Genomic DNA, 25,638 nt, shown 5'->3' with positions numbered 1-25,638 from the left:
ATTCCTATCTGAGTCTAGTTTCTATAGAAACAAACGGCATCGGTATTGAAGCTCTGTGAAGGGAGATATCCAAGTCGTAATGCGCAAAGGTCAGTGTAGTCGATCCCTGTAACATGGGAGACTTTGACTAATAAACTGTAATAATTTGCCTGACCAAAAATTCTACAAAAATTCTACCATATAGGTATATGAGTCTAGTTCCAGGGAAAATTTACGGAACTGGATTTCTAGTTTCATAACTCAAGATATGATTTTTAAAGAGACTAGTACGCAGATTGGCAGCTTGTCTGGGAAATGTCAAATAAGTGGTTTGAAGTCTGTTAACACCTCGTGTTCGACTCCGGCGACGGTCTCGGGTTCGGGGTGTTACATATAACCTTCACACTATTCATTCCAGTCCAAAAATCATACTTTGGAAAAATTACGTTTTTGGCCCTAAAGTTTCACAAGATTACGATTTTGCCCCTAGGCTCGTAAAATAATTTTTATTCAATTTCCTTGCATTTTAGGCCTAGCTGAACCATTTTCATAACTATAGCAGTCCACAATACTCACTTATTCACACACTTGTGACATATTTTATAACTTTTACAAATTAATCCTTTTAGGCATTTTCATCGAAAATTACTTAGGGCTAGTTCTTCATTGCTTTTGAAAAGTACTTTTGAGAAGTGTTGTGGAAAACTGCTTTTGAGAATTACTTTTGAGAAGTGCTTTTGAAAAATTTGAGTGCTTGGTATTGCTGTCAAAAAGTGCTTTTGAAGAATAAAATGTCCATTCTAGACATGATATTATAAAGTAACAAATATGTATTTAAATAATATTCAAATTAGTTAATATTATGATATTTTAGTAAAAATATAAAAAATAATTTATTATAACTTATTGTTAATATTTGATTATATAATACTAATTTTAAATATTTCTAAGTATTTAATATTAATTATTTATTAAATTTAATTAGAATATATAAACTATATTTAAATATGTAAATATAATAATTAAATATTTGTAATTAGATATTGACACAATTGTATTATTATAAAAATTATATTTTATTTTTAATTAATACTTTTAACACATTTGTATTATTTTATTTAAATTTGAATAGATAAGCTCCTTAGTACCTTAAATTTCAATACCATGTAATGTAACAAATTATCAATTTTGATTTAAATTTATATTACATTTTTTATTTAAAATTTAAAATAACTAGTGAATTTAACAATTTATCAATTTAACATTAAAATTTATCGTCTAAATTTTAAAACAAATTGAATGGTAATGGAACAAAAATGATGGGAATTAAGACTGATGATGGGGAGGTTTAAGCCAAATAACAACAGATTTTTGAACATGTTCAGTCGTTGATATGCACAACGAAGCGCAACTATTTCAGAACATCAAAAGGTGACCAATAGCAGCTTGATTTACAAGTGAGGAAATACCTAATTTAGCAGGAATTTTTGGTAAATGGAAGCAAAATAGCAATACTTGGGAGGTGAAGCAAGTACCAGCAAGCTGATTAAAGGAGGACAAATTAAGAGAAAGAGAAAAACTTGCTAATATCCCTTCAACATCGGGGCACTAATTTAAGAGATATGGCAGCAGCAATATCAGTTTATGGAGCAAAGTAAGCACCGAATAAAGGCCAATTGAGGCTTGCGGCAGACCAACAAACAAATGAGACAGAAATAAAAAGGATTAAGCAATTAACATAACAAAATATGCTTAACAGAGATAGAACTCCATAAGTTACTCTCTATGCATAATAACCACTATTTGTCTTCAGACTTGTAATATTTCAGCAACAACTTTGCTTGCTCAGCAACAAAATCAGTTTGCCTCGCATACGCTTCCAGCTGCGCGACTTGCAATTTCATCCATTTTGCCTCCAAAGTCGCCTTCTTTTCACCGTCAACCATATCCAACCCCACCTTTACAACTGTCCCAAGCTTGGAGCCAAGTTCAATAATGAAATCCACGGATATTTTCTGAAATGTCCCCGGAACTCTCACTGTCCCAAGCTTGGATCCAAGTTCAATCATGAAATCCATGGATATTTTCTCTCTGACCTCACTCTGGAACTTCAACACACCGCCATAGTGCCAAATGTACATGACAGTGAGAAAGAAAGTAGCAAAAACAAGTGGAATCCAACCTCCCTCCATGACTTTCAATAGAACAGTAGAGAAGTAGATCAGCTCTATCGACCCGAATAAGAGTGGAAAACACAAATCCATAAGCAAATTGGTCTGTCATATCAGAAGCATTACAAGTGTCACCAAGGTAGTTGTGACCAGCAAAACAACAACTTCAGCTATGCCTGAAAAAACAATTAAACGAGCATTAGAGTGAAGCATATGCTAGCAAAAGCAGCACTAGAATACTTTGAATAAACGAAAGGAAAACTGTGGTGAGAAAAGTTGCTAACCATAGGTATTGGCGATATCTGTTGAAAATGGAAACAAAGAAACCAAGGAACTTTTTAGCGTTTGCAAAACAAGTTCGTAATATGATGGGTTGCTTACATGAAGCATATGTGTTGAAAGCTAGACTGCAATGCAACATGGAGCCAGAAGCAAGCTACTATCGAGACCAGCAGCTATCGAGCTCAACTCATTTTGCTTGGTGTGCACGAATGGTTTTCAGACCAAATGAAGCAACTGATATTGCTGTTTTGTTTTGATGTAACTTAGTTCAGTTTAATTGTAACTAGCTTTAATAGTTAGTTGGATTAAGTTTGTGATTGGATTGATGATGTAAAAGCTGATATGTCAGCTTATTTTGTATTTGACTCAAGCATGTATTAGTTTAGTCTAAGTGGGAGTAGTTATGTCATTAGGTATCTGTCAAATGAACCAAAAATTTGTAGCTCTTTTATATATTCAAATCTTGAATGAAAAATGTAATGTTCAGTTACAACTTTGCTGAGTATTCATTTTTGATCAATTTTTGCTTTGCTTTGCTCTTTCTTTGCTTCGATTCTTCTTGCTTCAGTCTTGCAAACACTGTGTTGCAACTTTGTTTGATGTTTGCTGCTGCCATTGTTCCAACAAATGGTATCATGAGCCCGAGTCTTTGAGGGGCCTTTGTATGCAATCTGTTGTGTTCGAATCAAAACCAACAGCAAGTTCAAAATTTGGTAAGATTGAAGCACTTAAAATCAGTTTAACAGAATGAGTTTCACTCCACCACCTCCACCAGTGTTCACTGGAGAAAACTATCACATTTGGATAGTTAAAATGAAGACTTATCTCCAGGCACATGATCTTTGGAGTGTGATCGAGAATGATGCTGAACCACCTCCATTGAGAGCCAATCCCACCATTGCACAGATGAGGCAGCATGCTGATGAGCGAGCCAAGAAGCATAAGGCTATGGCCTGCTTGCAAAATGGAGTCTCTGATGTGATATTTACTCGCATCATGGCCTGTGACTCACCAAAGCAGGCTTGGGAGAAGCTGAAGGAGGAGTTCATGGGGACTGATAAGACAAGGCAACAGCAAGTGATCAACCTCAGGAGAGACTTTGAAAATTTGAGGATGAAGGAGTCTGAGACCATCAAGCAGTACTCAAACAGGATAATGGCCATTGTCAACAGCATTAGGCTCCTGGGAGTGGACTTCACAGAGAGCAGAGTTGTTGAAAAGGTTATTACAACTCTCCCTGAGAAATTTGAGTCTAAAATCTCTTCACTTGAGGACTCGAGGGACTTATCAGCCATTTCATTGTCTGAGCTGATAAACTCCCTGTATGCACTTGAGCAAATGAGGGCAAATAGGCAGGAGGAGAATCCTGAAGCTGCTTTCCAGGCTAAAGCCAGTGAAGGCTCGAGTGTGACTGCAAAAGGCAAGAAGCCTTGGCACAATAGAAGGGTCAAGTCAGGAAGAGATGAAGCAAAAAGGGTGTTCCCACCATGTGTTCATTGCAAGAAGACAACACATTCAGAAAAGTATTGCTGGTTTAGGCCAGATATTCAGTGTAGAAAATGCAAGCAGTTTGGCCATGTGGAGAAGGTATGCAAGGGCAAACCAAGGGAGGCTGCTCTGCAACAAGCTAGACCTGCTGAGGACATTCAAGCTCAGGAGGAGCAAGTGTTCATAGCAACTTGTTTTGTTGGTACAACCAAGGCCAGCAATGATTGGCTACTAGACAGTGGCTGCTCACACCATATGGCAGCAGATGAGAAGCTGTTCAAAGGCCTAGACAGAAGCTTCCACTCGAGGATTAGAATTGGAGATGGTAGGCTGATTGAGGCTAAAGGCAAGGGCAGTGTGTTGATTAGCACTGGTTCAGGTAACAAACTGATCTCAGATGTGTTTTTTGTACCTGACTTAGACCAGAATTTACTTAGTGTAGGCCAATTAGTTGAAAAGGGCTATACATTGGTTTTTAAGGATGGTTGCTGTATTGTTCAAGACATGAATGGTCTGGAGTTAGTCACAGTCTCTATGACTGATAGGTGCTTCATGCTGGATGTTAGACAAATAGAAAGAAAGGCATACACCAGCCTTGTTGAAAGCACTGACTTGTGGCATAGGAGACTAGGCCATGCAAATTTTAGATCCATCGATCTATTACATAGGATGAATTTGGTTGATGACATTTCAAAAATTGAAGTTAGTGGGAATGTTTGTGAGGTTTGTCAGCTTGGTAAGCAGGCTAGACTGCCTTTTCCTGCTGACAGTGCTTGGAGAGCTCAAAACAAGCTCGAATTGGTGCACTCTGATGTTTGTGGCCCTATGAGAACACCTTCAATCAGTGAGAACAGGTACTTTGCCCTGTTTATAGATGATTTAACAAGGTTGTGCTGGGTCTACTTCTTGAAGCAAAAGTCAGAAGTGTTTGAAGTCTTCTGCAAATTCAAGGCTTATGCTGAAAATCAGTCAGGCTGCAAAATTAGGGCCTTGAGGACTGATAATGGCTCTGAATATGTGTCTGAGAAATTTCAGAAGCTTTGTGACAGTGCTGGGATTCACCATCAGCTCACAACAGTCTATACTCCTCAACAGAATGGAGTCTGTGAGAGAAAGAATAGGACTGTACTGAACATGGCCAGGTGCCTCTTGTTTCAAGGCAAGCTTCCAAGTCAGTTTTGGGCTGAGGCAGTCAACACCTCAGTGTATCTGCTCAACAGACCGCCAACTAGAGCAGTCAAGGATAAGACTCCTTTTGAGGCTTGGCATGGAGTCAAACCTGTGGTAACACACTTAAAAGTGTTTGGCTGTGTATGTTATGCACTTATTCCAGTAGAGAAAAGGACTAAGCTTGAGAGCAGAGCAACTCCAGGAATCTTTGTTGGCTACAGCAGCAACAAGAAGGGCTATAGAGTGTATGATCCTACAGCAAAGAAGGTTTTAGTCAGCAGGGATGTAAAGTTTGATCAGGAAAAGGTGTGGAATTGGAATAGTGTTGAGGCTGACTTGTCTGAATTGGACCAGTCAGACTTGGTTGTTGAACCTGCAGAAGAAGGACTAAGTAATGATGCTGTCGATGATATACCAGTGAGGGGCACCAGAACTTTGGCTGATGTCTATCAGAGGTGCAATGTTGCTGTGATTGAGCCCTCAGACTTTGAGGAGGCTGCTAAGAACAGAAGCTGGATGAAAGCTATGGAAGCTGAGTTGGAAATGATCAACAAAAATCAGACTTGGGAGTTGGTGTGCAGACCAGAACACAAGAGGGTCATAGGAGTTAAATGGGTGTACCGGGCCAAGTACAATGCTAATGGCTCACTGAACAAGCACAAGGCCAAGCTTGTGGTGAAGGGCTACAGTCAACAGTATGGTGTTGACTACCTAGAAACTTTTGCTCCAGTGGCAAGACTGGATACAATTAAGCTGCTGTTTGCTTTAGCAGCTCAGAAGCAATAGAGAGTTCACCAATTGGATGTCAAATCAGCATTCCTGAATGGTTTTCTCAAGGAGGAGATCTTCATCGAGCAACCTGAAGGTTTTGAAGTTGCTGGACATGAAGACAAAGTGTATAAGTTGAGAAAGGCCCTCTATGGCCTGAAACAGGCACCAAGGGCCTGGTATGCCTGGTATGACAGAGTTGATGCTTACCTGACCAAACTTGGATTTGTAAAGAGCCTTAGTGAGCCTACTCTATATGTTAAAAGGTCAGAACATGAAACCTTGCTGATTGTTTCCTTGTATGTGGATGATTTGCTTGTGACAGGGAGCAAAATTGAGCTCATTGATCAGTTCAAGGTCCAAATGCAACAAGTGTTTGAGATGACAGATTTGGGGATCATGACTTACTTCCTTGGCATAGAAGTACACCAGTCTGATCGAGGTATCTTCATCAGCCAACACTCATTTGCTTTGAAGATCCTAGACAAATTTTGCATGCATAACTGTAAAGCAGTCAGCACACCTGTGGCTCAAGGAGAAAAGCTGACTAGCAGTGGTGATCAGCAGAGGGTTGATGAGAGGCACTATCGAAGCCTAGTTGGTTGTCTGTTGTATCTAACAGCAACCAGGCCAGACATCATGCTTGGTGTCAGCCTGTTATCGAGATTTATGCATTGTTGCAATGAGGCACATTTGAAGGCAGCAAAGAGGGTCCTTAGATACATCAAGGGCACTACTAGTTTTGGTGTAATGTTTGAAAGTGGGAACCAACTGAAACTAGAAGGCTACTCTGATAGTGACTGGGCAGGATCTCTCGATGACATGAAGAGTACCTCTGGATACTTCTTCACACTTGGATCGAGCATGTTTTGCTGGAGTTCAAAGAAACAACAAACTGTTGCTCAGTCCACAGCTGAAGCAGAGTACATTGCTGCAGCAGGAGCAGTCAATCAGGCCATTTGGCTAAGGAAGCTGCTTCATGACCTTAATGAAACTCAAGGTGAAGCAACTGAAATTTGGGTGGATAATCAGTCTGCAGTTGCAATAGCCAAGAACCCTGTGTTCCATGGTAAGACTAAGCATTTTAAAATCAAACTGCACTTTGTTAGAGAGGCTGAACAAGCAAAGGAAGTCAGCCTTGTGCATTGCAGCTCGGGAGCACAATTGGCTGACATAATGACCAAGCCCTTAGGGGCTGCTCGATTTGAATCATTGAGAAGTGCAATTGGAGTGTGTTGCATACAGTCCAAGGAGGAGTGTTGAAAGCTGGACTGCAATGCAACATGGAGCCAGAAGCAAGCTACTATCGAGACCAGCAGCTATCGAGCTCAACTCATTTTGCTTGGTGTGCACGAATGGTTTTCAGACCAAATGAAGCAACTGATATTGCTATTTTGTTTTGATGTAACTTAGTTCAGTTTAATTGTAACTAGCTTTAATAGTTAGTTGGATTAAGTTTGTGATTGGATTGATGATGTAAAAGCTGATATGTCAGCTTATTTTGTATTTGACTCAAGCATGTATTAGTTTAGTCTAAGTGGGAGTAGTTATGTCATTAGGTATCTGTCAAATGAACCAAAAATTTGTAGCTCTTTTATATATTCAAATCTTGAATGAAAAATGTAATGTTCAGTTACAACTTTGCTGAGTATTCATTTTTGATCAATTTTTGCTTTGCTTTGCTCTTTCTTTGCTTCGATTCTTCTTGCTTCAGTCTTGCAAACACTGTGTTGCAACTTTGTTTGATGTTTGCTGCTGCCATTGTTCCAACAATATGCCATAGACCAGCCCCCATTACTATAACATCAAGGTATTTCTTTCTAGTCTTGAAATCCGTCAACAAATGGGTTAAATTTAATACATAAGGTGCCCAAACGAAATCCAATTTCCTACCGATTTCATCAACTGAAATGTTGTAATTACTGTGCCTCTTAAACAAATCAGTTTTTACAGAATCCATGCGTTGGGGTTCAGAACCTAGAAGCAAATTCAATAGAGAGAGGGTGAACAATCGAGCTTGCAAATCACCTGTGATCAACACCTAGGAGCCGTTTACCAAATGGGAAGCATCGGGTTCCTTGCTAAAATGAAGTAAAATCAAATGAAAATACATTCTTCTTATCCTCAATCATAAGTTTAAGGAACCTATAATGTTTAAACAATATAATAAGCAAACAAAACATAGAACATAATATTTACCTCAATCAAAGATCTTTCAGAAGAATCAAATGATAATATAGCTTTTTGACCCATTTTAGTTGGCAGTATTCCCTATAGAAGAATGTAAAATTTTTGTAAAATTTTTGCTAAACCCTAAACAATTAGAAAACAACTAAAAACAAAGCACAATGAATAATTAAAGAGAAGAAGAAAAAAAGAAACTCATCGGCAGAAGAGGAACAAAGAACCAGAGGAAAAGAAACAAAGGCAAAGAACTTGATATCTCAGGCAAAGAACCAGAGGGCAGAACGGTTTTTGGGGGAGAAAAATAGAAATTATCAGCCAAAAGCACTTTTGGCTGAAGAAATGAAGAAATTTTTAACTTCTTCATCTGGAGAAAAGGACTTCTCTGATGGTGAATTTTTTCTGAGATGGAGGCCGTTCTCCGTTCCTTTTAAGAGAAAATGACCTTTTATTGAAAAAGTCCTAAAATGCAAAGGAGAACGGGCCCTTAGTACTAATCGTTTATCACACTCCAAACATTCATATTCTTCCATAAAACATCAAAATACATGCTTATCATTCATGGGTAAATTTTTAAACACAAACCATAGTTTAAAACAATGGTAAAAATAAGTAAATCTTGTTACGGGGATTTCAAAAACGTAAAAATCATTAAAAAAAGGGATAGAAATAGAGCTTGGAAGCTTGAAAAACCCTAGCCATGGTTTCTCCATGCAATTTTCAGCCTAGGGGTTGAAGATGGACAAATTTTTTGCTATTTTTGCCTTTTTAATTCTTTTAATTACTAAATGACCAAAATGCCCGCAACTTAAAAATATCCTATTTCACTAATCTATTGTCCATTTTTGTCCAACAAGTTAACCAATGGTCTAATTACCATTTAAGGATCGCCAATTTAAAATTTCATAACAATTGGACACTTCTAACATGTAGAACTCAACTTTTGCACTTTTTACAATTTAGTCTTTTTGAATAAATTGAGTGCCCAAACGTCAAAATTTTCCAACGAAATTTTCACGAAATCATTTTGTAAAATTGTAGACCATAAAAATATAATGAAAATAAATTTTTTTCTTGTCAAATTTGTGGTCCCGAAACCACTATTCCGACTAGCCCGAAATTCGGGCTGTTACAAGCCAGCCACCCAGGCCGTGTGAATCCACACAGGCATGTGGACCAAAAATTAGGATTTGTTCTCTAAGGCGGTAATTGTCATTCAAATTGAACGTAGGCCCTACCGTAGGGCCCATATGATCTAAAACAAGCTATAAAACTTGATATTTGATGATCGGTTGATATATAATCTATTATCCGTACATATGTCAGACATGATATAAGCTAAGTATGAACTGTTAATGTATAATGTTCTTTTGTTTAGAACGTTTAAGGTATGTGATTTTATTTAGGTATGATTTGTGCTTTGTTAATTATGATGATTCGTTTCTATGTTATTGAGTTGGATGATAACATGAGATATCTGAATATGTTGTTGTGTTTGATATTGATGTAACCATGCATGTGACTTCATGGCAAATTTGATATGATTCATTAAGATTTGATCAATCTATCCTGAAAAGCGTGGAATCTCATGCCTTCAGTTTCTTCTATTGTACAACAGCATGCCGTACATGCTTATCATTCTGATTCTAAGTATGCATGCCATGCCACATTGCATGGTGTTCGAGATGATGCGAACAGAGGAAGGTTCTAGCATTTTAATGATCTACATTATCTGGTGGTTTATCCACAATTTTGTCTGGCAGCTTGTCTGCAATTCTGATGGCACTGTCCACGATTATTGTTGGTGTGATTTGGTTGGATGAGTTCTGGGAAACTCTATTTTGGTCTGTAGTGGAGTTGGGTAGGACATTTTCTGATAATCTGCATTTTGGTTTTTTGAAAAATACCACATTAACATAATCATACATCTTTTGTTCTGTTATACGATTGTTATGAAAATCTCTGTGAGACTCTGATTTATTCCACTCTGGTTATATGATTTATACGAAATTCTCTACGTTCTTTGACTTGTATATTGTGTTTTGCTTGATCTCCGTTTGAGTTTCGTTGTACACTAAGCTTCATAGCTCACCCCTTTATTTTATTTTTGTCTGTTTAGGTAAACCTTTGACTTAGGACCGGATAACATCTGGGAGCTCAGATTGTTTTTGCACTTAATGTAAATATGGTGAATTTCGTAATTATTGGTTTTGATCTTTTGAGTTTGGAATTTGTTTCTGAATTTGTTCTAGGTTTTTGCTTAATTCGTCAGTAATTGATATTTTTTAACGTGAGACTTTAAAATCACTTAAGTCAACAAAATGAACTTCAGTTTTCAAAACTAAAACTCCGGAAAAGGTTTTCTACTGCAAATTAAGTAATTTCTTAAGTGTTTTCTAAAAGTTAACAAATAGCTTTCTAATGACTGTTTTACGAAAGTTGTATTTGCTAAATAGTTATTGAAATTAGTTTTCCAAATGAGTTGATGTAATTTCTCCAAATTTGGTCATAACTTCTAGGTGGGTTTGAAGTGTTAAAAAAATTTTGAATTAACAAAAACGAAAAATATTTTTTGGTTTTCATCATATTACTAAATTAATTTAAAATAATTATAATTTAATTTAGAATTATTAGTTTAAAAATGTGCTAATTTTAAACTAGAGTAATTACTTGGATAGAATTTCAAGTATGCCCAGATCAAAAGATTCCTTATCTAAAGATTCGACTCTTTTTATAAGCTCCTTACTAAAATTTCTTCTTTTTAGTTCATTCATAAAACTCCAATCAGTATACAATTCGTCTGAAAATAATTTTTTTTTGTGTGAAAAAATATATATTTTTTGTATCATTTCCCCAAAAGTTGCTAAGTATAAAATATAGGAAAAAATTGGGATAGTTATAAATATAATTTAATTTCCAATTATTAGTTAAAATTTTGAGGAAAATAATTGTGCTAAATTTTTTTAAAAATTTTGCTAATTTTATTGCTATAAAATAAAATTATTACTTGAATATAAATCTAAGCATATTAAGTATCACTTAATTAATATTAGAGTTATATGTCAATGAAAATTTAAGTTTAGCTTTATAAATTAGCATCCAGTAGTTAGAATCTAAGAAAAATTATTAGTAGAAAAAGGGAGATGATTAGCATTAATAAGTTAAAATTATAATTTAAAAAATGGAACAATAAAGCAATGGTTCTTCGAGGAAGCAATATCGAATTAATTTGAATGACAATGGGAACGGAGAGTGATAAAAGATTATTTTAATTGATGATAATATAATGTAATATTATGATTTATTTTTTTAAAACTTATTTATACGGTGTGAAGCAAGCAATCTTAAGACCATTTTTTTTAAATCTATCCATTATTTGTTTGTTATAAGTAAAAATTTGTTTCCTGGGTTCGTTTTAAAATTTAAAATCTAACAATTATCTTTAATAAGTGTTATAAAATGTGTTTATTAATTTAGTGTAAATATTTTTCTTATTTACATTGAACGACTATTATAATTGTTGCATGTTATTTTACCTATTATCTTATTATTTTTTTAAATTAATATTAGAGCTTAACTTCCAAATTAATATATTATTTAAAAACAAAAAGAAATTACTGTTAACAATTATAAACAACAATAATTAAAAATACATTAAAAAATTAAATACGTAAAATTAGAAACTAGTATAAAATAAAATGTATTAAGAGAAAAGAAGGGTTTTTTACACAAATAGGGTCGGAAAAAAAAATCTACTGAAATATGGTGTCAGAAAAAGTATTTACCAAAATGGGTTACTTTTTTCATTGGAGCCTATTAGATAGGCGCCAATGAATAAAAAAATATTAATTTTTTTATATAAAATATAATTAAATATTTTCCCGAGTCAGTATATAACCCGTATAATACATAGTATTGGCGCCTATCTCAGAGGCGCCAATGGTGGTGCCTATCTGGGAGGCGCCATTATTGGTGTCATATTGAGAGGCGCCAATGGTCTGATTTTTCCCTATAAATACCCCTAACACAGACATAAATTTTACTAGAGAAACGAAAGAAATAAAAAGGAAGCAGAAGAAAAAAAGGTATTTTGGTTTATTTCTTTTTAAATAGAATGTAAAGTCTTGTTAGTAATTTTATTATTTGAAAGTTATTTTGTCAGATTATTAATTTTGTTAGCTTCTGAATGAAAAATTTTGCATTAAAATTTTTATGTAATTTGTTTACATTTTGAAACTGTTTTAAGAAATTTGAAATTCTTTTTAACAGATCTAGTATTGAAAATGGAGAATCAGTTTTTTGTATGCGTTTATTTCGGAGAAATTTTGACAACAATTGTGGGATGTATATTTGAATGTCGCAAACAAGTAGCAATGAGATTTGATAGAAATATCTCGTTTGATGATATGAAGGAAAAAATTAGTGAAAAAATTTATAGATGTTGTGGGAGAAGGATATCAAAAGTTTTCTACAAGTTTCCAGTTTCAACAGATCCAATAAAATGGAACTTGTAGATGATGAAGACGTGGAGACAATGGTCGCTCTTTATTGTGGGACTTAGAGTAACAAAAATGCACCGATTCAGTTATTTGCTGAGTTAGCCGGTGTGGAGGCAACTGAAGATCCCACTCCATTAGGTGAAGAAGATGGAGTTGAAGCGCCGTGTATGGTGGTTTCGGTATCGTATGTTGATAGTCAATCAACTATACACGGGATAAATATTGATCTTAATGCTGCAGTTGAGACTGATGTGGTTGGTGATGATGTATACTATAGTAGTGATCCAGTTGATTACGAAGTGGATAGTGAGAGTGATCCCGAAGCGGACGAGGTCCCAGATGATATTGACGACAAAGGCGTGAATGAGGATGGAAAGGTTAATGCATCTTCAGTCGGAAACCAGACTCGTCGTATTATGATACACAATAATCCTGGGGCACACATGTCTCGGATAGACCCCGATGCGGCACGGCCAGCTGTGTTTCCGGAGTACCCTAAAATACCACATGCTAACCAAATGGGCGTATATTCTGATCTAGAGGAGTTATGCGTAGGCTAGAGATTTGAAAGTAAGGAAGAATGCATGTTTGCCATTAAGTGGTATAGCATGAATATATTAGTAGATTACAAAGTCATCGAGTCTAAACCAACATTATATATTGGAGAGTGTTGGAGGTCGGTAGAAGGCTGCAATTGGCGGATACGAGCTGCATTTATGCAGAAGTCGCAGATGTGGGAGATACGAAAATTTGTTGAGCCTCACACATGCACTTCAACACGTATGACAGAAGATCATCGAAAACTTGACTCCAAAACTATCTGTACATGCATCATGCCAATGGTGAAAGACATGCCGACCATTAAAGTTTCGGCACTGATTGCCGAAATACAAGCACGATTCCAGTATCGAGTATCATACCAGAAGGCATGGATAGCAAAACAGATGGCAATGGAGCAATTGTACAGAGATTTCGATGCATCGTACAATGAGTTACAAGGATGGATAGCCGCCATGAGGGAACACATGCCGGGGACTGTAATTGAGTTGCAGACACGATCTTCTTACGGGCCAAATGACCAACTACAGTCGAGAAAAAGAATTTTCCATCGGATGTTTTGGACGTTTGATCAATGTGTGTGCGCACATTTCCCCACTGCAAACCATTTGTGCAAGTAGATGGAACCTGGCTATATGAAAAATACACACAGATCTTACTTCTTGCGGTTACTCAAGACGGCAATAGGAACGTGCTCCCGATAGCATTTGTCATCGTTGATAAGGAGAACATGGAATTGTGGGAGTTCTTTCTTACTAACCTGCAGAGGTATGTTATTAGCAACGATAATATTTGCATCATCTCCGATAGAGGGAAAGGATTAATTGCAGCCATTAGGCGTTCTGCTGTACCATGGAGATTTGTTTACTGCATCCAACACATCGCGGCTAACTTCCAGCGAGATTATAAGAATGCAGACTGGAAGAGACAAGTTGTGAGAATGGGTAAAGAATTACCTTATCTTTTCAATATAAGTTTTAATGTTTTAGAGCAATACTGTAACTTAAAATTTTTTTTAATACATATGCAGCGTATGAGCTACAGCCACACATTTTTCACCAAAGAATGGCTCGGCTTAAGAGTGACATGGAGGGTCAAACCAACACATCTTTCCGGCAGTGGTTGGGTACCATGGAGCCGTGACAATGGGCTCAAAGTTTTGACGAGGGCTTTCGTTATGGTCAAATGACTACAAACTTAGTGGAGGGGATCAACGTTGTGTTATTAAAAACACAACATCTTCCAATTTCATCTGTCTTCTCGGCAACATTCTACAGGTTGGCTATCTTGATGCCAAGAATGGGTCAGCAACAAGTGAACCAGATGGAGGCGGGACATGTCTTTGTCGAAGGCATTAGGGATGCAATGGTTGTAAACCGTCGAATGGCGAGGTCGATGACAGTAGAAGTATATTCACGACATAATGAAACGTTTCGAGTTACAGAGACCATCGGTTATCGACCTGGTATACCACCTAGGTCCTACGAAGTTGATCTTCGAAATAGATGGTGTGATTGCAGGAGGTTTCAAACACTTCATTTTCCATGTGCACACGTCGTGGCAGCTTGTGCTAAAGTTGGGCTCAGTGTAGAACAATTTATCGATGAAGTGTACACCATTGAACGCACGTTGCGTGTATGGGAAAACGAGTTCCCCGTGCTTCCTGACCTATCTACTTGGGAGGTACCTCCGACGACCTTCGAGCTAGTCCCAGACAAAAGGTTGCGTAGAAACCTGAAAGGTCGTCCGCAATCATCCAGAATCCATAACGAAATAGACATTAGGGAGATATCTGACGGGAATTTGTATGGCGTATGCAGATTAGCCGGTCATAATCGGAGTAAATGCCCTCTCCGAAACTACCATGTTGGACAATCATCTCAATCGGGTAGAAATTGATATGTACTTCATTACATAAAGATGGTTTGAATCACAAAAATTGTCTACAATTTGTTGCAGTTATGGAGCAATTTGAAATTGCAAAATAAAAAAAACATTATAATTTTATTTACATAAAAAAATAATTACATAAATATGAGGTTGTTCATTACAAAAACCCCTAAAATTGATGGTTTGATGGTGTGGTTCTAGGGGTATATTTTTGTGGAGCTCGATGCTCACGTTGTGGGTGATTACGGTCATCAACGTTCTCCTCAACAGTATTACAATATTCATACAAAATTACAAAATTACAATATTCATACAAAAATATTGCAATATTCATATAAAATTATAAAATTATAATATTACAATATTCATACAAAAAAATTACAATATTCATACAGAATTACGATATTCATACAAAAAATTACAATATTCATACAAAATACTAATCCAAAACTATAAATACAAATTTAATTATAAAATAATTACAATATTCATAAAAAATTACAATATTCATACAAAAAAATAGAATATTCATACAAAATTCTAATCCAAACTATAAACACTAAATAGATAATTTATAATTAATAATTAATAACAAAAAATTCACAATATCTTCTAAAATATCTTCTAAAAAATTCACAAACTATAAACTTTTTAAATTATAAACAAAATTATTTACTAAAATAATACATTACCTTTTTTCTTTCTTTCTTCTTCTTCTTCTCTTCTTCTTCTTCTCGTCTTCTCCTTTCTCTCTTTTTTTTTCTCTACCGTGCCCATTGCATGTTGAGACCATTTACTTATAGGCAAAAAAAAAAAACATGAGGGGACAAGATCATGCTGCTGGTGCAGCCGTGCAGCGGTGGGCAGAAGGCCACCATTGGCGCCTCTCTATGAGGCACCTTCATTGGCGCCTACCTGATGGGCGCCACCCGACCCGACCCGTTGACCGTATTTTGACCCGTATTTTTTTAAATTTATTAAAAAAATATAAAAAATATTTTATTCAAAAAAAATTTATTATTTTTTTATTCATTGGTGCCTATTAGATAGGCGCCAATGAAAAAGGTAACCCATATTGGTAAATACTTTTTTTGACACCCTATTTTAGTAGATTTTTTTTTCTTACCCTATTTGTGTAAGAAACACATAAAAGAAAGGTAAGTTGAAAAGGTTCACGTTATCTTATAATTTATATAACTAAATTTTCACCACATATATAAAGTGTTGATTAAATGAAATGGACATGAAAATAATTAAAATCGTCAAATATGTATGCCTAAGATACACCCTTTCCCCCCCCCCCTATAACCACCTCAATTAATTTCCACTTAAATTAATTATAATATACTCTTAGAGTTATAAAGTTGTTCTTCGATACTCTTAGAGTAGGTGGTGTAATTATGCCACTAATATTTCTACTTTTTTCTTTTTGCTTGTTTGATTTGGAATTTAAAACCTGCAAATTGATACCACTTTACTGCAATTTTCATTAAATTTGAATATGCTGCATTTAATATTCCAAGTTTTGATTAAAAATAATTAAAATCCACTTCATAGCTCATATTTATATTTAATAAAAATTAATAATAAATTTTAAATTATACAAGTACAAAATTAAATATTAAAAGTTCAAAGAGTGTATGGATTAAGAGAAAAATAAAAACATAAAAAGATTAATTTAATTTTAATTTTCTTCGCTTTCTTTTAAAACATCTCATTTATTTGTTTGCAATGTTACTTTTTTTCAGAAAAGAACCCTTTATATGATTTAATTATTTTAAATTTGTGTTAAGAAATCAAGGAAAAAAAATTAGGGAATAACTCTATTTGTACATTAAATAGAATCAAATTTGTTTAATTTTTTAGTAAGTTTATTCCAATTATAAAGTTAGTAACGAGTTATACAATATAATGATTACGGAATCAAAAATATTTTTCATGAGTTTACTAAAATTCAATATTTATATTTATAGTAGTTAAATTTAATTAATCTCATTTTAATGATCATCATAATAGTAAAAAATTATAAATAATATCCAACATCTCGATCATCCTACCAAGTTGTTCCAAAGATTTTTGGTTAAATTCAGACTTCAATTTCTTGCTAGAAGAATATAGTTAACCTGTCAAGCAATATATATAATTAGTTATTGTGTTAAAAAAAACTGGAGGATTTTGAGAAGTATATTGCTAACCTCAAATAAATTTTACTAGGATCATTCTTTCGCTTCTTGTTGCGTTATTGTTTGTTTGTGTGATGTGGAATAAAAATTTGAAGGTTAAAATATATTCTAATCCTATTTTTAGTTTTATTAATATAGATTCTCTATTTTTTTAGATTTAAAAATTTAAATTCAATTGTTATTACGGTTAAAATTCTTCTATTAAAGTCACTGATATGATATTTTAAAATTCAAAAAATAATTTGATAATCACGTAACAATAAATAATAACATTGAAAAATGTTTATATCTATTTTTTTCTTAAAAACATTCATTCGTCATGATAAAATAATTTCTTTTCTTTTTTTCGAAATATTATTTTTAAGAAAAATTAACGTCAACATTTTGATTGAAATAGTTAATATTAAATATTTAGATTAAATGATGATATTATAAAAGTAGAAAGATCAAATTAAATGATAATATTATAAAACTATAATAATCAATTTATGTTAAAAATTGAAATATAAAGATTAAATTTTAAATTGAAGAATAAAAAGTAAAAAAAATCTAAAAAATTTAAACCATATTTTTATAATAACAGTGATCTAAACATTTAAAATCAATACATAATTAAAATTTTTAATTTAATTGAAATGAAAAAAAAAATCTTCGATGCATATTAGCAACTCATTGATATGCTATGTTAATGCTAATTTATGCCGTCTGCAAGTGTCCTATTTATATGCTTGAGAGAGAACAATTCAAGGATGTTAGTAAAGGCAAGTAAATATTATGTGAAACCTTCATTAAAAATGAAGGGATTGAGTATTCTGATTTTATTCTATTAATCATATTTTAACCCTAAACTCAATTTCTTAGCTAATATCAACTTAATTACTGTTGACACAAAACTTTATTACCGCTTCGTTTTCATTACTTTAATTAAGGTATGTTGACTATTAATTTTATTAATCAAATAAAAGAAGAAAATTATTAAAAACAAAGTATTCGCAAAAGTACTAATAGATATTAAAGAAAAAATGAATTGAAAATTAAATATTTAAATAATTATAAATTTAAATTAAAAGACAATTCACTTAATTTAATCATACTTTAATCTTTGCTTATTCGGTGGTAGCGTCGATGTTCGGGTTGATTACTAGTCGTGGTTTTTTTAACATTTTTTTCTGAAATTTTATTTTGTTTTCAATTTCAATCTTTATTATCGTAGTTTTGTCTATAATTTTGTGGTTTTATTTTATACATGGTTTCATAGTTTTATTTTGTCCAGTCTATTTTCTTTAAAAGCATATGTAATTTTATTTTTACCTTTAATTTTTAGTTATTTTCTGGTGTATATGTGAGATTTGTCACTATAAAATTGTCGCCATATTTATTAGGAACCGTTTTTGAAAGGTTTTATCATGATATAGCATAGTGATGGTGATAAATTCGAGATGATGAGGAGGAGGATGATATGCCATCTGACACTTGCCATTTTGTGCTTCACTGATGCAGTAGGTCTTTTAGTGCTTTTGATAGTTTTTTCTTGGTTGATCGATGTTCATCATCAGGTTGATTTGACGATGACGAGGCTAAGATACAAATTTCAATGATTTGGCCAAGTTAATGCATCTCTGGTTTGTTTTTGAATTATTTGTGTTGTAGTTAACGTTAATTTATGCTCTTTCTTTTTTAAATTATTCTGTAGATATAAGGTCTGTGCATTAATTTATAGTAATTTATTTATTATTTATACCATATGTCATATCTTTATATTATTATTGTTCATGATTTCTATTAATAATAATATATTTTTTAAAAATTAATCATACCTAATAATACTTACTTTCAAACATTTCTTCAAAAAATTGTCTTTTGTTTAGGGTGTAAGTGAAATTATTGTAATTTATAGTATGCGAAAGTATACAAATATAGAAGGTAGAAATTTAATTGATTTTTGATTGAGAATTATTTGTATTGATCAGCAAAATGCAAATAAAAATGAATAACTATTTACCAAGAAATTAATTTAATTGATTGAATTACTTTATATCATAAAATTTTTTTAATGCTCTCTAATTATGGCTTTTAATAAAAACTGTATTTAATAATATATATTAAATATAGTATATATTTTATCATAAGGAATGTTAGTTTTAAGGGGCCTTCCATTTAATTTTGGTAAATTTTGTTTTAATTAGAATATTAAATATGTGGAATAAAATTTATAAAGAACCAATTGATGGTGATTTGATTGAAAAAGTATTATTAAAAAATTCCAAAATAATTATAGTTGAGTTGTCAATTATTTACCAGTGCCACGTGATGAGAAAAAAGTGTTTCAGATTTAAGTGTTTTTAGATTTTGTATTGGATTTATCTTGAGTTTAAATTTAGATTTTTAAATTTAAATTATTATAAATTTTAAATTTTTTTTAAGGACTCAAGCGCTGGAACCTCTTTTATCAATTTTATATATGATAATAAAATTAGTTAAAAATTGGCGGACCGTATGGCGGCATTGGCACGAGAGAGCCATCAGCAGAGGTTTTATGCCTCCTAGAAGTTGCTTCTAGGAGCCCCTGTACTTTGAACTGGTTGTGCTTTTCTTTTATTACCAAAAAAAAAAAAATCAACTGTGAAATTACGTCTGTTTCAGCAAAATATAAAATAAGGACAAAATGAAGTGGAAAAAGAAACAATCATCAAGTAGAACAGGCTATTTGTAATTAGTTACTTGTAATAAATTTTATTTAAGATTTTAAGTAGTAATAATTGTGAATTATTGAAAGCTTTTTAAAGTATCAAATTCCAACACCATAAAATTTAAGAATTAAAAGTGTAATAAGTAAGCTTCCCTTGTTATAAATACCCAACAAACCCATCATCTTACAACACCCAAATCAATTAGTGTATTATTAAGCTTCCCTTTTGTGATTAAAAAGGATGGCAATTTGGAACCTCCTATGGCTTTACATATTAATTCTTTATGTTAACAATGGCAGAATGGAAGCGTCTCACAAGGTTTATCCACAATTTCAGTCTTTAAGTGCAGTTAACATCCGCCAACTCCATCATACTGCCTTTCACTTTCAGCCTCCCAAAAATTGGATCAATGGTATATTTTCTTTCCATTGCTCGTAACGCCTAGTTTTTCTTTTCATGACTATTAACTTTTTCTTCCTTCTTTGCTTTGGTTTCATCCTATGTGTTGTTCAATGATGAACAAATTCAACAACAGATCCAAACGGTCAGTTTACTAATTGATATCCTTCGTTATTCTTTACTTTTCCTATGCAATTGTCTTCATTTCCTTTTTTGTTTTGGTTTTGGTTTTGCAGGTCCTATGTACTATAATGGAATATACCATATTTTCTATCAATACAATCCCAAAGGTGCTGTGTGGGGTAACATTGTTTGGGGCCATTCAATTTCAAAGGATTTGATCAATTGGAAAGAACTTGAGCCTGCAATTTGTCCTTCAAAACATTTTGATATCGATGGTGCTTGGTCTGGTTCAACCACCATTCTTCCTAGCAATAAGCCAATAATTTTATATACCGGAGTTGATTCCAATGGCATCCAAACCCAAAACTATGCAGTGCCAGCAAATTTATCTGATCCATATTTGCGTAAATGGATCAAACCAGGAAACAATCCACTGATTGATCCTGAAAATGGTGTCAACGCCACTGCTTTCCGTGACCCCTCCACCGCCTGGTGGCTAAATGGGCGGTGGAGAGTCTTAGTTGGAAGCGAAAGGAACAGTAGAGGGATTGCTTATCTGTATAGAAGTAGAGATTTCATTCACTGGACTAAGGCTAAACACCCTTTCCATTCAGCGCCCAATACAGGCATGTGGGAATGTCCTGATTTTTATCCTGTTTCATTATCTAGTAAAGAGGGTTTGGATCCATCTTACATGGGAAAACATGTTAAGCATGTTCTAAAAGTGAGCTTGGATGATGCGAGATACGATTACTACACACTTGGAACATATTTAACTAATGACGATAAATATGTACCTGATAATGCATCAGTTGATGGTTGGGCTGGCCTTAGATATGACTATGGAAATTTCTATGCTTCAAAAACATTCTTTGATCCTGCAAAAAGGAGGAGGATTTTGTGGGGTTGGGTTAATGAATCTGATTTTACTCAAGATGATGTTAAAAAGGGATGGGCTGGAATACAGGTATATGTCGACATAAATTTGTATATTAATATATATGTACACTAATGCCTATTATGTCAAAACTGATGACCTATAGATATATCCCCAGGCAATTCCTAGAATAGTATGGCTTGACACTAATCAAAGGCAATTGAAGCAATGGCCAGTGGAAGAGTTGAATACTCTAAGAGGGGAAATTGTCAAAATGAGCCATCAAAAGCTTAAAAAAGGCCACCATATTGAAATACAAGGAATAACTGCTGCCCAGGTTCACTTCCAAAATTGTTTATATATATATATTATAAGTTAATAGCTCTACTCATTGTATTCTTATGTGGGTACTTTTTCACAGGCGGATATTGATGTTACCTTCTATATTCCAAGTTTAGATAAAACTGAGGAATTTAATCCTAGCTGGGAAGATGCCCAACGTCTCTGTGCCAACAAAGGATCAAAGGTTGAAGGTGGAGTTGGTCCATTCGGACTCTTAACCTTAGCTTCAAAAAACCTTGAGGAATATACTGCTGTCTTCTTCAGGGTTTTCAAAACATCAAAAAAACATGTGGTTTTGTTGTGCTCTGATGCAAGGAGGTCTGTTTTATCTTTCTCTATAAAAACAAATAATTGTTCATGTCTTTTCTCTTCTAACTCAATAAAATTTTTTGCAGTTCCTCATTGGAAGATGGAATATATAAACCATCATTTGCTGGCTTCGTTGATGTTGACTTGGCTGATAAGAAGCTCTCTCTTAGGAGTCTGGTATACATACATACAAGGGGCATAGCTGGGGAAATTTTCATTTTTGGTCCCTCCTAAAAATTAATAAATTAATTCAAGATATTTTAACATAATTCTTTTTAGCTTTGGATGTTCTAATTTTTTTTTATTGTCACCTCGAAACAAAGTTCTTGAATTCACCCCTCGTTACATTCATACATATATTTTATTTAAGGGATGTTATCATGGTGTTTTTTTTTCCTGCTTACAGATTGATCATTCAGTTGTGGAAAGTTTTGGAGGTGGAGGAAAAACATGCATCACATCCAGGGTTTATCCTACATTAGCAGTGCTTGACAATGCTCACTTGTATGCATTCAACAATGGTGACGAGACTATCATTGTCAAGAACCTTAACGCCTGGAGCATGAATAAGGCGAAGATGAATTGAAAGGGATGGGTAGTGATGTCTATCTAGTTAAGTTGTAACATTGACATTTCTCATCTGAAAGTCTCTTGAATAATTACTGTGTTTTAGGTTATAGAATTTAGATAGTTCTTGTACCATATGATAAAAAAAAAGTGCAACTAAGTCTATTATAAAACCGACTAATTTAATTTAATGCTTATATAAGTTTAATATTAGATGAAAAACTGCATGTGATTTGAGAAAAAAATTATGATGGTGTTAATTTTTTAAAATTATTCGATTGTCCAAAACTAAGCAATATATAAATCCAGACGATGATGGAAGATCAAAATGTATTTGCTATAACATTTATAGCATTAAGGTACACATGATTTTGAACAGCACGTTATATATGGGGTGCAGAAAAGTTGATGCAACTTTTTTTGGGTTAATAGTAAGAAAAGTTGGTATCATTAAATCATATTCGACTTAACGATTGTCTGGAAATTTTTTAATATGATATTGGATTAATAAATGAATTAAAATTAAAATTAAACCATTATAATAATTTATACTGAATTGAAAAATTGTATAAACACATGTGAAAAATAATTAGAATTGAAATGAGATAAAATGAAGCACCAACATTGCATGAATACAAAATGTGTTAAAAAACAAACGAGGTTGAAGCTCAGTAGAAAAGCAACATCAAAACCAACTCCTTAGCGAATCACCTATTCATAATCCAAATAAGACAAGTCTTCTTGCACAAGAAAAAGGTCACTGCAGTTAGTGGTTGTCCAAAAATCTCAAGGCTTTTTTTATATAAATAATTTGAAAATATTAATTAATTGTAAAAATAATTTGGAGGAAATATTATATATGAAAACGACTCATTTATTATAACATTTTTCGGTGCGGCTTGATCAACTAGCAACACCACCTCTATTTTCCTCCTAATCATGACTCAATCATCAGTATTTAAAAAAAGAATTTTTAATGGTGCTGTCTGACACAGTATTGGCATTGGACCAAAGTGTGATTATATAAAACATTCAGAGACCAGATGAAGCAATTACTTTTTTTATATTGGTTGAAAAAAAGGAGTGTGATTATATAAGGCGGTTTGCCGAAGTTTTCGTCAAAAAAGATCATTTTTTGCCCCTAAATTTCGATTTTTTCGGTTTAAAATTAAATTTTGAAACATTCAAATCATTCTTTTCCTTATTTATTTGAAGTAAACACAGGATTTTTTTTTACAGAATTGTTGTATTATTTTTTTTATTTGACACGTGTATGGAATAAGTCCGATAAATCGTTAGAACGTAAGTAATATAATTAAGATAATAACAGTATTTCTATAATATATCAATTAATTAGTTTAGCTTAGTTGGTTAAGATGCTTGCTCTTTTCCCTTAGTACCTTGGTTCAAATCTTGTTGGTAATAATTTTGAATCTTTATTGTACTTGTTGCTATTGATGTAATATTGAAGAGTTAATTGATTAAAAAAATAAATACAAGTACAAAAAGATTCAAATTTTATTTTTTCAAAATACCGAAAAAGCCCTATATTTTTAAAATTTATCGAAATGGGCCCGGTATTTTATTTTTTTGACTGTTGGGTACTATTCACGCGTGGGCCAAAATTGCGTCCACGTCAGCACGAGATGCTGACGTGGAAGGAAATCGCGTCCTTGAGAGCGCGATTTCCTTCCACGTCAGCATCTCGCGTTGACGTGGACGCGATTTCCCAAAAAAAGGACCATTCCGATAAATAATTAAAAAATGAGCCCATTTCGATAATTTTTGAAAAAAAGGGCTTTTATTGGTAAATTACCCCCTTACTACATCGACATTTTGCATAATTTTAATCATTGTGCTAAATAAGTGCTCCTCGATTCATCTTCATAAACTGGGTTTGGGTATGGATAGTGGCTTCATGGAGAAGTTGTTGCAGCTGGCATAGTATTGCCTTAGGTCATGGTCGTTGACATGTCATATCGCCTTGGTTGGATTGATAGTTCAAGTGTCAAGCAAGTTAATGACATTTTACTGCGTGCTAAGTTACCTATTGCTCCTCCCAAAACCATGACTGTGGAAATGTTCAAGTCTGTCGGGGCGGTAAGAGAGCCAAGTTTCCCTGGTTCTGTAAATCTTGAAATTGCTTTCTTTGACACTTGACAAATATGTATTATTTTGCAATGGCGGGTAGATAAGAAGGTAGTTGATGGGTTGCTAAGGCTTATCCTTCTCAAAAGTCCTCTTAACAACTGAGTTATCACAGGTGAGTATATGATAGAAAGGCATTGGATGATACACTTTCTGCATTTTTCAAGTCTTAGTTCCAGATTCTACTCATTGCTTTTTTAAGAATTACACAATTATTCTTCAAGAACCGTATCTTAATGTCTTGCTAGTACTCTAAGATTCTTACTTATTGAGGTCAATTGCAAAAATGCTTATACCAAGTTGTTCTAGATGTTAGCGTTTATGGCAGTCAATAAAAATAAAGTACATATACCAAAGGTTTTCTTTTAATCATTTTATTAAGTTATTGCTTACTACCTCATAATACTTTTGAAATTGTTCAATTAGAAATCCTTTGAGCTCCTCCCCCCAAACTATGAAGCCTGCCTCTGTTGAGTTATCATAGACCATAAATCTTGTGAAAAGTTTAAACTTGGTAGGTTCTTGAACTATTTGTTTGTAATAATTTATAATAATGTGATTTGTATATTTATCTCCTATTCGTTAGATCTCTTTATAGATGCATCAGATTCTTTTACTTGCAAAATGTTACCATTTTGAGGAATGTAGAACTAGAACAACAATTTTGTTAACATGGAGTTCAATAAATAAATACGTAAATTAAAATATTAATATAATGTAAATATGATTTTTTTTTGCACTTATAAATGCCTCAAAATGTTTATGTGAATATATGTAAATTTAAAGGTAAATATGATTTTTGTTGGCACTTAATAATATCTTAAAAGTGTATCTTACGTATAACGGAGGTTAAAAGTGCTAGGAAAAATCCTGTCGAAAAATGCTTGCACTTTTCCGGTACTAATGGCCTGCCAAAACTTTTTTACTAGTAAAGTCAATACCATCGGTTTTTTTTTCTTTTATCGACGCCTATAAATACCAGTAAAAGTGAGTTATTTTGTAGTTCGGTGT

The 25,638-nt window shown here is 33.5% G+C and overlaps 1 protein-coding gene across 1 annotated transcript; it reads left to right on the top strand.

Annotated features, from left to right (window-relative positions):
• Positions 1 to 20,063: 20,063 nt before the first annotated feature.
• LOC107899251 (beta-fructofuranosidase, insoluble isoenzyme 1) lies at positions 20,064 to 22,665 on the top strand. The gene is made up of 7 exons (XM_016824913.2): positions 20,064 to 20,274; positions 20,398 to 20,406; positions 20,498 to 21,351; positions 21,440 to 21,598; positions 21,683 to 21,921; positions 21,999 to 22,089; positions 22,319 to 22,665. The coding sequence occupies exons 1-7, from the start codon at positions 20,103 to 20,105 to the stop codon at positions 22,496 to 22,498; spliced, it is 1,704 nt and encodes a 567-aa protein (XP_016680402.1). The 5' UTR covers positions 20,064 to 20,102; the 3' UTR covers positions 22,499 to 22,665.
• The last annotated feature ends 2,973 nt before the right edge of the window (positions 22,666 to 25,638 follow it).

The sequence above is a fragment of the Gossypium hirsutum genome, chromosome D04, assembly GCF_007990345.1.
Source record: "Gossypium hirsutum isolate 1008001.06 chromosome D04, Gossypium_hirsutum_v2.1, whole genome shotgun sequence".
Classification (NCBI taxonomy): Eukaryota; Viridiplantae; Streptophyta; class Magnoliopsida; order Malvales; family Malvaceae; genus Gossypium; species Gossypium hirsutum.
This window is presented reverse-complemented; position numbering and strand designations above follow the sequence as displayed.

Bases quoted from the DNA above. Each gene is read 5' to 3' on its own strand.
- LOC107899251 (XM_016824913.2), top strand. From the start codon at position 20,103: ATGGCAATTTGGAACCTCCTATGGCTTTACATATTAATTCTTTATGTT. The intron at 21,352-21,439 runs GTATATGTCGAC...ATATATCCCCAG, and splicing joins AGGGATGGGCTGGAATACAG to GCAATTCCTAGAATAGTATG. The intron at 22,090-22,318 runs GTATACATACAT...TCCTGCTTACAG, and splicing joins AGCTCTCTCTTAGGAGTCTG to ATTGATCATTCAGTTGTGGA.